At 40.5% G+C, this 13,042-nt stretch overlaps 1 protein-coding gene across 1 annotated transcript; it reads right to left on the bottom strand.

Annotated features, from left to right (window-relative positions):
• Window positions 1–534: 534 nt before the first annotated feature.
• cldn11b (claudin 11b) lies at window positions 535–9,997 on the bottom strand. The gene is made up of 3 exons (XM_036558445.1): window positions 9,606–9,997; window positions 6,687–6,851; window positions 535–1,170 (listed from the first exon to the last, which is right to left on the bottom strand). The coding sequence occupies exons 1-3, from the start codon at window positions 9,829–9,831 to the stop codon at window positions 911–913; spliced, it is 651 nt and encodes a 216-aa protein (XP_036414338.1). The 5' UTR covers window positions 9,832–9,997; the 3' UTR covers window positions 535–910.
• Window positions 9,998–13,042: the final 3,045 nt, after the last annotated feature.

The raw sequence follows: 13,042 nt of genomic DNA, 5'->3' as shown, positions 1-13,042 counted from the left end.
TTTCCTGCTGGAGATGTGAGAAAAGTGGCTGTAGCTGAGCTAAAGCTTAAAGCAGAGCAAAGTAAGCCTGCGTTTTTGTTTATAATAAATGTTTTAGCTTTTACTAGGACATTAATACACACTGAGACATATTTACAGCCAAGATGGTAAAATGGACATCAAATGTTGTGGCTCCCAAGATGGTTTGATTTTTGTTGAAAGGACAAAATGGCTCTTCTTAACGTTTGGGTTGCCGCCCTCTGGCGTAAACTAAAAATTGTTTTGCTATTTACAATGTATCGTAAAAATGTCTGCGAGTATTGTGAGGTTATCGCCCACCCCTTTAGATATCGTCAAAATATCTTTAAGTATCATAACATAATATTTTTGCCGTATTGCCCACCCCTACCACCAGATTTCCTGAGAGCTTTTGAGCAGGATGGAGGGAAGAGCTTTTGCAGGAAAAAACATGGAGAAGACACCTGGCCTCTGGCTTCCTGCCTGTCTGCTGTCTGCCTGTCTATATATCACACGGCCAGGTGAGAGCTGATGATTTCTTGCCAGAGCCGACTGAGATGCATTACAAATAAACATTGCTTGGTACAAGACTGAGGCAAATTACTTCGAATAACAGACGAACAAAGCAAAGAACAAAAAGGGCTATGCGTTATAGGGAGGACAAAGGGAGGAGAAATATTGGAGTTTCTTCTTGGCCTGTTTTTCCAGGTCCATCTGAAGCTGTGTCCAGACTGGAATAAAAGACTGTTCCTGTCAGATTGTTAGATCTTCGCATGGTTGCGATCAAACCAGGGCAGCAGAAACTCCCCTATCCGTATGTGTGTATGTCCATCTGTGTTGAGAGAAAGGCAGAACATTCCCTCCTTCAGCTGAAGAGCCTGTTTGAAGTCCAGTCCAGTCCACATCTCCGCTCTCACACATGTGCACTCTTGGCATGGTTGTTAGTAGCCTGGACCGAGTTGGACAGGCCGCTCTGTTTGGAGTAGTAGAAACGGTTCTCGGGCCGCTGGGCCGGAGCGTCGTCCCCCGAGCAGCAGGTCATGACGGAGCCCCCCAGGAAGCAGAGGGCGGAGCCTAACCATCCCGCATAGAGGGAGAAGCCGAACGACATCAGGCCATCTTGATGATGAGCTCCGATGGGGAACCACACGGTGGACACTGTTCCACACACAGCTGTGGAAAGAGAGGCTCATCTCATAAACAAGGCTGGATCTGTTACTAAATGACTAAATAAAGCTGGACTGAGAACCGGTCTATAAAAATGACCGGGCAAGTGAAAGAATGATAGATATAGGAAATATATGTCATATTTCTCATCATGATAGCTTTGTTGTAGCAAGAAACAAAACTATTCAACCTGTTTCTAATCACTTTTACTTATTTTACAGTCAGTGTGAATTTGAAATCATAACTGGCATATTTCCAGGTAAAATGCGGTATTACAGAAAGTCTCTAAGCTTAATGAAAAGTGATTAATGATCATTAATTATTTTTTTTCTCTGAGTTATAGCCTGTTCAGTCCTTGTCGTTCAGCTGAGATTACTGCAAACTTGTAAGATCACTTACAGCTCAGTTGGCGGTCATTTTCTTATATAGCTCCCAAACTCCGGAATAGCGTTCCAGAGGATATTAGGAATGCTCCAGAATCTCCAAAATAGAAACTTTACAGAAGCACACTCTCAAAAAGATGGTACTTCAAGGGCTCTTTAGTAAAGAAAATGGTTCTATATAGAACCATGAACACTCAAAGAACCCTTTGCATGATTAAAGGGTTCTTTGCATCATGAAACGGTTCTTCAGATTGATGGAGAATGTGTTGTAGATGGTTCTATATAGAACCTTTTTTAAAAGATACAGCACCAAATAAGGGCTCTTCTGTTGTTAGAAGCTTGCCATTGTAACAACAGAAGAACCCCCCTTTTTCATGCTATTTAGAACCCTTTTCAGAAAGGGTACAGCATATTTTCCACCACTCTGAAGAACCCTTTATGATGCAAAGAACTTCAATCATGCAAAATGTTCTTTGAGCGTTTATGGATGAACCAAAAGAACCAATTTCTTTACTAAGAGAGAACCATTGAAGAACCATCTTTTTTTAAAAGTGTAGGAAAATCATTCTTATCTTGTAATGTAAGTTGACTCCATAAATCCCAGGCTTATTACATACAAAGACATATTATTCAGTAACTACAGGGGCTTCAGTGCAAACTGGCTGAGCTATCCTGAGGTTATAGAACTGTGTAAGGCTACGTTCACATTACCAGGTTAAAGCGGCACAAATCCGATTTTCTGCCCTAATGTGACTCAGTTCTGATGTTTTCAGAGCTGTGTGGACACACAAATCTGATCTTTTCAAATCCAACCTGAGACACACTCATATGTGGTCCTAGATCTGATACGTATCCGATTCGTGGCCATGCGACCTTAATGTGACGCTGAGATCGGAATTCATGTGTTTTTTTCCACTGCGTGCGCCATCATTCAGTGTTACCATGGCAGCAGCGCCGAACAGAAGTTAGAGCCTGTAAACGGTGGAAAAGCAGCTCATCTCACCTTTTTCACCTCCGTCTCGCTCTAATAATGAAGCTGAGAGCTGATCAGAGTTAATTATCTTCTCAGCGAAGCTCGTTCTGCTCGTTAGTTTGTGCTGATGATGCACGTGATTCATTCACGTGACGTTGCTGAGTAGGATGTGCACATGAGGGTCATTTCAGGATGCCGGTTCGTTCACATTAATGACAGATTTGAATCACTTACTTAAACGAGTGTGAACCATCCTTTTAAAGAGATTGGATTTCAGCAAAAAATTGGATTTGAACAATGAGGCTTGTAATGTTAACGTAGCTTAAGTGTGTTGGGCCCACTGGTGGAACCTGGCCATTTAAGGGGTTTATGGAACAAGTATTTTTTTCTAAATAATTTTGGACTTTCTGTTGGACCAACTCAGTTGATAGCTGGAGTTTTCAAACAATGCAAAAAAGTAAAAAATGTACAAAATTGGAGGTTTTTACATGAGAGCGACTGTAAGCTTAGAGCAGGGTTCACCAGTCTTACCATTTTCCAGAGAAGCAGAAGCCCACCTGATTCCACTTATTTAATCAGTCGGTCTCAGTTATATGAGGTGGGCTCCTGCTTGGTTAGAATGAAAACCTGCAGCCACTCCAGCCCACTGTGGATAAGTATTGTGGCTCATTTTTGCCTATTATTTTTTATCATGTAGGCAGTGGTGTTTCATTAGGGATGTCCCAACCTTTATTTTTATGATTCTGCTTCCTTACCACCCCATTGGCTGATTGGCTGATTTTTATTAGCCTTTCTTATCTGAAGCTCACACTGTGTGGGGTAAATAACACATGAATAAAACACAAGCATGTTGCTGTGCTACTCCAGGTGGTTGCTAAGGTAGGCCATGCTATGGTAACCCAGGTGGTTGCTAAGGTTTTGCTAGGCCATTGCTGTGCTATTCCAGGTGCTTGGTAAGGCGTTGTTAAGCCACTACTATGGTATCCCAGGTGGTTGCTAAGGAGTTGCTAGGCCATGCTATGGTAACCCAGGCGGTAGCTAAGGTGTCACTAGGCCATTGCTGTGCTATTCCAAGTGGTTGCTAAGGTGCTGTTAGGCCATTACTATGGTATCCCAGGTGGTTGCTAAGGTGTCGCTAGGCCATTTCTGTGCTATTCCAGGTGCTTGCTAAGGTATTGTTAGGCCATTACTATGGTATCCCAAGTAGTTGCTAAGGTGTTGCTAGGCCGTTGCTGTGCTATTCCAGGTGGTTGCTAGTGTTGCTAGGCCATTGCTACAGTATCCCAGGTGGTTGCTAAGGTGTTGTTAATCAGTTAAATAAGATGAATTAAATAAAGTGCTGCATCAAAAGTAAGAGGCAATTAGCACAGTAAGTCATTTTGACTGATGTAGCAGCACTGTAATACAGGGCACTTACTTGCCTCGCATTATTTACAGAATAAAACTGCACCACACATCTGCCAAAATTAAAACCAGAAATCGTCTGAGTGCCAGTTTCTTTTTTAGGCAAAAATGTTGTTAAATAATAGCAAATAGATGAGCTTATCAGGTTTATCTGTACAAATGGACAATGGACGTCGATCACACAGCTAAAAACAGCTAAACAGTGTAGCAGCAGCCATCTTTTTAGCTTTTAATAGAAAACAGTGTCATACAGTGTCAGAAATTAACCCCAGACACCAAACATGTCTTGGCTGATCGACTACATCTGCAGCAAGAAGGGAAACTGTGTAAATTTGATTTTGTGCCAAAATATTCCGGTTCCTGGAAATGACAGCAGGGGGAAAGTAAGAAATGTGTCACTCTGTGACAGCTGACCATGACTGGCTCTTCCTACAGGATGGAGGAAATCTCTGGGTACTGTAGAGCAGAGTGATCCATCTGAAGTGACCCGGGTTACGGCTAGTTTAAAGCCCCCTCTGAGAGGTGGCTCCAGAGAGGAAATGGGGTTGGCAAACAGATGGTGAGCGACCCCATCCTCCATTTAGCTTCACTTAGGAAGCGTCACAGTTCTAATACCCGACCTGATTCATTGCGGAGCTGCTGTCCAGTTCTACAAATGAGCTGCTGATGTACTGCAGATGTTTTTCTGAATAAAAATGATGTCATTCAGATTTTCATTCTTTCACTACCAGGTTTTCAAATAATTTGCAGCTTTTTTTTCCACATGATGTCATGTTTAAACTCGAAGAGGGAAGTTTGTGAATGAATGAACTTTGACCTGTCTTAATAAAGCCAGCTAAGAGTGTTTCAGAAGTTAAAGCAGTTGCAGACCACTGATTGTTTTTATAACTTCATTGGGTTTATATAGTAATTCCAGGTGGTTGCTATGATGTTGCTATGCTATTCCAGCTTGTTGTTAGGGCATTATTGGTGGTTGTTAGGTAGCTGCTAAGGTGTTGTTAGGCCATTGCTATGGTATCCCAGGTGGTTGTTAAGGTGTCACTAGGCCATTGCTGTGCTATTCCAGGTGGTTGCTAGGGTGTTTCTAGGGCATTGCTGTGCTATCCCAAGTGGTTGCTAAAGTGTTGCTAGGCCATGCTGTGGCAACTCGGGTAGTTGCTAAAGTGTCACTAGGCCATTGTTGTACTTTTCCTAGTGGTTGCTAAGGTTTTGCTAGTCTATTGCTGTGCTATTCCAGGTGGTTGCTAAGGTGTTGTTAGGCATTTGTTATGATGTCCCAGGTGGTGGCTAAGGTGCTGTTAGGCCATTGTTGCGCTGTTCCAAGTGGTTGCTAAGGTGCTGCTAGGCTGTATTCTAGGTGGTTGCTAAGGTGCTGTTAGGCATTTTCTGTGATGTCCCAGGTGGTTGCTAAGGTGCTGTTAGGCCATTGCTATGGTATCCCAGGTGGTTGCTAAGGTGTCGCTAGGCCATTGCTGTGCTAATATAGGTAGTTGTTAGTGTGTTGTTAGCAATTTGCTATGATATCCCAGGTGGTTGCTAATGTGTCACTAGGCCATTGCTGTACTTTTCCAGGTGGTTGTCACGGTGTTGCTAGGCCATGCTTTAGGATTCCAGGTGGTTGCTCAGGCGTTGCTAGGCCATGCTATGGTAACTCCGGAGGTTGTTAAGGTGTTGCCAACATACTTGTATGAAGGTGACATAAGTAGCCAAAAACTGGCTACAGAGTGTTTACTGACCGTGGTGGAATAAGAGTTTAAGCAGGTATAAGCATCATATATTATATAAGTAGAACCATTTCAGGATGTTTTTCCATTCATTCCTATGGGCAAAAAGTGTGTGTGAATGAACGCTTTGTGAACAATATGTCAAATTGGTTAAAAGAGTAAAAGCAACGTATCTGTAAAGGCCCTATGATCCTGCATAGTCTTGTAGTTGTAGGATGAATTGCACTGCAAATGTTTGAGCATTGGAAAATGAAGAAAATGAAGAACAGTAAAATGGCTTTTCCATCCAACCTAATCACACCAGAATACTGTAAAATGATTTCTCATCTCGCTTGTAAATCTACATCTCTTAACTATTTCAAGCACAGTCTGTCACATGCATTTTGTAAATGTTAATTATTCCTATGTAAACAAAATAATAGTGATTTTATGTTTCTGTTCTCTTTGAGAACGAGTCAACTCGCAAATAATGTCTGGTCAGCAGCGTTTCTGTGGTCAGAAACTGAGCAGTGATGGAGCAGAGGGGGCTGATAAATTATGAAGTAACAGTTCTGCTGTAATCGTACACCTACAGAGTGAACCTGTCAGGGAGGTGGACACTTCAGTCATTGTGCCTGTGTGGATATTAAACTCACCTATGAGCAGAGTGCTTTACAGTGGCCCCAAAAGTATTTGGACTTTTTTTTTACTGATTTAACCATTGGTGAACTTTAATGAAGCTCTTCAGTTTAATTCATAAAATTAATACAATGATATTTGTTTCAGAGAGCACAACATCAGACTGATGGACGATAAGTCAATATTTCAAGAACATCAGTCATTATTCTGAGTTTCAGTGATGACTGAAAGTGCTCTAACGGTGATGATGAGAAACAGACCTTTAAAGCTGCTGTAAAGCTGAGCGAATAAACTGTGCTGAGTTTGAAGTTTTCTTTCCTAAAATCATGAATTTATATATCATTTTTAAAGTATGGCACAAATGTCCAAATACTTTTGGGGCTTCTGCATATCAGCCATTACATTACACATTAAACTCACCCATGATGAGCAAGAGCACTCCGCTGAGCATCGCGCGCTTCCGCTTAGTCCCCTCGCGCTCGTCGTTCAGATTAACGCAGGGTGCCGCCAGCAGCGCGAGCAGAGCGGAGGGCAGACCGAGCAGACAGGCGGAGAGCATGAGCGCGCGCGCCACCTGCACATGAGCTGAGGGCGATACACACACACACATTTAACACACACACACACACACACACACACACACACACACACATTTAACACACACACACACACACAATTTAACACACACACACACACATTTAACACACAATTTAACACACACACACACATTTAACACACACATACACACATTTAACACACACACACACACAATTTAACACACACACACACACATTTAACACACAATTTAACACACACACACACATTTAACACACACATACACACATTTAACACACACACACACACACACACACATACACATACACACAATTTAACACACACACACACACACACATTTAACACACACATACACACATTTAACACACACATACACACACACACACAATTTAACACACACACACACATTTAACACACACACACAAACATTTAACACACACATACACACATTTAACACACACACACACACACATTTAACACACACATACACACATTTAACACACACACACACACACATTTAACACACACATACACACATTTAACACACACACACACACACACATTTAACACACACATACACACATTTAACACACACACACACACATTTAACACACACATACACACATTTAACACACACAAACACAAAACTACAGCAGCTCCTCACAGACGGAGAAAAACACAGCCTGCTTCACTGGAAGCCGTGACATCATCTGTACTTAAATAATGGAGTTATAGTAACTTGTTTTATTGCAGTTAGTTGTTTTCACTCAGTCCTTAAAGCTGTTTGATCTGTCTGACTGAAAACTCCAGACATCACTGCAGTGAGAGGAACAAGCTCAGCAAGTTCAGACTGTTGTGTATGTAAACTTACACTTTGCTCGTTAAATCTAAACGTTTGAGTGTATAATTTCAAAATTTCAAACAATTTGAAAAACTGAGCTTCAAAACTTCATAATTCATTTGAGGAAACGAGTTACCTCCACAAATTTAAATAAACTGAACTGGTCAGGGTTTACAGGGTTCTTCTCAGCAGGGTCAAAATATTGACTTAATATCTCAAGATAATGACTTATTTTCTCAAATTAATGACTTAACATCTTGAAATAATGACATTTTCTCCAAATAATGACTGACTCTCAAAATAGTGACGTTTATTTCAAAATAATGACATCATCTCAAAATAATGACTTGATATCTCAAAATAATGACTTATTTTCTCCCAATGATTTTTTTCTCTAAATATTGACTGACCTCTTTGAAACAATGACATTTTTTTAAAAACACTGACAGTCTATTTTCTTAAAATATTAACGTCTGAAAATAACGACATTTTCTCAAAGTAAAGCTTTGATTGTCCTGTAATATTTACTTAACATCTCAAAATAATGGCATTTTCTTGAAATAATGACTTAGTTTCTTAAACTATCGACTTAGTATATCAAAATAACGACGTACTTTTTGGAACTATTGGCTTAATGCCTTGAAATAATTATTTATTTTATCAAGATTTTGAGATACCATGCCAAAATAATGAATTATTAAAAAACAAGAAAGTAAATATTTTTAGTAATTAAAAATTATTATTATTATTATTATTATTATTATGAGTCATTAAAGGTCATTATTTTTCGATAGTAAGTCACTCGTTCAAGAAAAGAAGCCAATAATTTTGACAAACTGCTCCCAAACTCAGGCGATTTTTCTCCTCCATCTGGCGAGAATGAGCTTCCATACAGAACCTCCATGTAGATGAACAGGAGCTGCAGATTTACAGTTACTTTACCAAACTGACACGTTCAGACATTTAGCTTTACTAGCATTACTATTTAGTATGATGGAGAGGAAAAAGCCGCAGATCTTATCTGTCTGTTAAAAGACATTTATTTCACTCACTCATTTTACAGCCTTATGGATTGATGGATTTGACTTCACATTTGTGCTCAGGAAAACTCAGAGAACATATAGATCAAAGGAATTTAAAGGGGAACTCTATGGATTTTTCAAAAATTCTACATAATTAACAGCTGAGATACACATAAAGTAAATTTTTACATGTCAACAAGTCATTCAGAGCGGTTTGGTGTGAAATGCTCCGTTCCAGAGAAACTTACAGTCACAGTGGTGGTGATAGGAACCAGATGTCCACCTCTAAAAGCTCCCTCACAGAAAGTTACTACATGAAGTGGTTATGAATTCACTTAAAATGTATTTAATCCATTCACGGTGGAGGGTACATTCAAGGCAAAACAGTCCCCAAAGAAAACTTATTTTTTCAGACTTATGAATATTTCACCATCATCAGCATTACATGTAAAACTGACACCTGTAGGTTCTGGTGGTTTTGGATAGTAAATTAAATGTATGTATTTGACTTGTAGACGTTGTGATCCCTGGTTCCTATCAAGACCACCGTAAAGATATCTGAGTCTCTACAAATGAAACGTTTTACATCAAACCAGTCTGAATGACTGTTTACACCTAAAGGACTGGCATTCAGAAATTTTGAAAAATTGGTGGAATTCCCCTTCAAAGCTTAGATATGGACTAACAAACAAAATTCTTCACTATCAAAATCTGAGGATGCAAAGGTCAAAACCGAGAACTGAAGACACTTAAAGCCACAAATATCCTGAGAAAAAAACAGCGTTGAATTTAAGAGCTGTGCTGAAGTAACATGTCTTATGGGAAATGAAGTCCCACATTCACAGTGTTTTAGAGCAGACTGAGCTGTGTGGGTGGGTGTGTGTGTGCTGAGGGTCTTACCGGGCAGGGTGAGGATCTGGTTGAGCGCTTTGCAGTGGTACAGAGAGGTGGAGACCACACACTCTGCCCACAAACCCTTGGTCTCCAGCTCGTCCATCTTCTTGCAGGTGTTCATGCCGTACTTACAGGTCATCACCCAGTCGTTGGTGGAGGTGGCGATGATGATCCCAACCCATCCAACACAGCTCAGACAGAAACCAGCAAGCAGACGGCAGCTCTGAGACATATTCCTGACCTCACTGTACTCCAGTCTTATCGTTAAAGGAGAACTTACACTCTTCTTATTTTATGGTTCTTTATTTTGATATCATTTTTCTTTGATTCAGGAAAGAAACGATAGTATCCATAAGCTGGACTTCAGCTCGAGTCCTGACTCAGTCAGGAGTAAAACCTTATACATCTGATTTGCTGAAAAGTGGGTTTTATAACAGAACCGCCCACCAGAGCCACGCCTCTTTTGTAACTTCCAGCCAATCAAAAAGAAGCTGCAGAAAGAGGCCTGGTATGCTTTCTAAAGCTCATGAAAACTCTTTGCTGTAAGTATGAGCACAGGTTCAGTGTTTGTTGGGTTATAGAGTTCAGTGTTTAATTACATGTCCAAAAGTATCTGGACACCACATGATATCCTTCTACATACACTCTTAAAAACGATGGTTCTTTAAGGGTTCTTTAGAGAAGAAGAAAATGGTCCTATAAGGAACCATGAAAACTCAAAGAACCATGATTAAAGGGTTCTTTGCATCATGAAAGTGTTCTTCAGAATGTGCTGTAGGTGGTTCTATATAACACCAGAAAGGGTTCTTATATTGTCATGATGTCAAGCTTGTAGCAATAGAAGAACCCTTTTCAAAAAGGTTCTACATAGAACCATCTACAGCATATTCTCCATCTGTCTGAAGAAGCATTTCATGCTGCAAAGAACCCTTTAATCATGCAATGGGTTCTTTGAGTGTTCATGGTTCTTTAGAGAACCATTTTCTTTACTTAAGAAGCCTTAGAGAAGCACCTTTTTAAGACTCCTGACTCAGGAGTAAAACTTAAAACATCTGATTTGCTAAAATGTGGGTTTTATAACAGACCCGCCCACCGGAGCCACGCCCCTTTTGTAACTTCCAGCCAATCAAAAAGAAGCTTCACAAAGGGGCATGATATGCTTGCTGAAGCTCATGAAAACTCTGCTAACCATGATGGTCAATAAAGTCTAAAAAAGCATGAACAAAGTTTCAGTGTTTGCTGGGTTGTAGAGTTCATTGTTTAAATACATGCACAAAAGTATCTGGACACCACTTCACTGCTAGAAAAAACTCAGCACGACTGATCTGATATGCAAAACCAGCTTATGTTGTGTTTTGGATGCTGGTATGGTTTTCAGCAGCAATGGAAGTTAATATGCTGATCACCACCAAAGCCAGCATATGTTGTGTTTTGAATGCTGGTATGCTGGTCAACCAGCATGACCATGCTGGGGTGACCAGCTAAACCAGCACCAGACCAGCTCAGACCAGCATCTGTGTTGGTGTTTTCAGCAAGGGTGTGATCAGTGAATTTAGGGACTTTAAGATGCACAGGTGATCAATTGGGCAGTTTATATAATCTCCATAGAAAAAAGCATTGCCAAAAGAATGGGACGCTCTGGGGCAGCAGCACATCAACCTAAGATGCCCAACGCCAAGCGTCAGGGTATAAAGCCCCCCAGCACCGGGCTGTGGAGCAGTGGAACTGTGTTCTCTGGAGAAATGGAGCTCCATCCAGTACCTTTGGGATGAGCTGGAGTGATCCAGAACTGATCATCCAACATCAGCACCTGACCTCACGAATGCTCAATCAAAACCTCACAGCAATGTTCGAATAAACCTTTTTCAGAAGAGTAGAGGCTGTTACTGCAGCAAAGCTGGACAAACCCCCTATTAGTACCCTTCATTTCAGAAGAAACACTGGTTCATCAGGTGACTACAAACTACTTAATCTGGAATATTTCATATTTTTACTCCAGTATCTTCTCAGATCCAGTCATGCGGTCCATGTTTTCCTGCTCTAACACACCTGATTCACCTCCAGGACTTGATCATCAGCTTATGCTGAAACTTATGTGCAATAAAACATGAACAGACTTCAGGAGTGAAGCTGGGAAGCACTGAGAAACTTTACTACCCCTCTGACTTTGATGCTCTGCACATGACTGCCACCTAGTGATCATCTAGTGCTATGATTACATTGTCGCTTCACTCTCAAAGGCTCACATCCTGCACTCTGAAAAACTACGGTTCTTTAGTAAAGAAAATGGTTCTATAAAGAACCGTGAACACTCAAAGAACCCTTGGCATGATTAAAGGGTTCTTTGCATCATGAAAAGGTTCTTCAGAATGTGCTGCAGACGATTCTATATAGAACCTTTTTGAAAAGGGTTCTTCTATTGTTACAATGCCAAGCTTGTAACAGAAGAACACTTAGTGCTATATAGAACCCTTTTCAAAAAGGTTCTATTTAGAACCACATACAACACACTCGCCATCAATCTGAAGAACTCTCTCATGATGCAGAGAACCTTTAATCATGCAAAGGGTTCTTTTTTTGTGTTCATGGTTCTATAAAGATTCTATAATCTTTACCAAAGAACCCCTGAAGAAGCCTTTTTTAAGAATGTACATATTTCCTGTATTTGTTTGGGTCCACCTATGTTGTTTGCATTGGATATATGCAAATGTGTAGGTTTATGCGACATCACAAAAAAAAATCATATCAGGCTGTTTCTGCAGACATATGGACTATATGGGCTGGTGTTGCTCCAGGTTTTCAATCCAAATGAGCAGAAACACATCTGATTCCACTTATTTAATCAATTGGTCAGCTTTCAAATGACCGATCATGTGAGCTCCGGCTTTGTTCGAGTGAAAACCTGCAGCCACGCCAGCCCTTTACGAAAAGACTGGACACGCCTGATATGGACTATATGGGAAAGTGAACAGCACATTTTGAAAAATTAACATTGTTTACAAACTACATTCTTAAAAACAAAGGTGCCAAGAAGGGTTCTTTGCTGGATACCATAGGAACTAAGAAACTTTTTAATGGAACTTCTGTAAAAAAGATGTGCACGAACAGTTTTAAACTTTTAGAACACTTGTACAGGTTTCTAGGTTACAAAGGCATTTTAGGGCCACTGTTAATAAAAATAAAATTAGTAGACTTTGAGAAAAAAGATGTAATATTTCCAGAATAAAGTTGTCATATTTGGAGAATCAAGTCGTACTATTTGGAGGATAAAGCGGTCTAACTGTAGGGGGGCTGCCATAACGCGTTGGGGTCTCAGTTGCTGTATTGGCGCCCGAGTTCCACTCATTCCTGTCTCTTTGTGGATCATTTTAATTATCATTCTCACTGTCTGTGAAACTTCATGCCCTCTTTGAATGGTGTGGAGATGTAGCCCAGATAGCCAT

This window comes from Colossoma macropomum, unplaced genomic scaffold (assembly GCF_904425465.1).
Source record: "Colossoma macropomum unplaced genomic scaffold, Colossoma_macropomum, whole genome shotgun sequence".
Lineage (NCBI taxonomy): Eukaryota > Metazoa > Chordata > Actinopteri > Characiformes > Serrasalmidae > Colossoma > Colossoma macropomum.
Note: the sequence above shows the minus strand (reverse complement) of the source record. Positions and strands in the feature narration are given on the sequence as shown.

Coding starts and splice junctions, on each gene's coding strand:
- cldn11b (XM_036558445.1), bottom strand. CDS start 9,831: ATGTCTCAGAGCTGCCGTCTGCTTGCTGGTTTCTGTCTGAGCTGTGTT. Junction 6,852..9,605: donor CCAGATCCTCACCCTGCCCG/GTAAGACCCTCA, acceptor TATCGCCCTCAG/CTCATGTGCAGGTGGCGCGC. Junction 1,171..6,686: donor AGTGCTCTTGCTCATCATGG/GTGAGTTTAATG, acceptor CTCTTTCCACAG/CTGTGTGTGGAACAGTGTCC.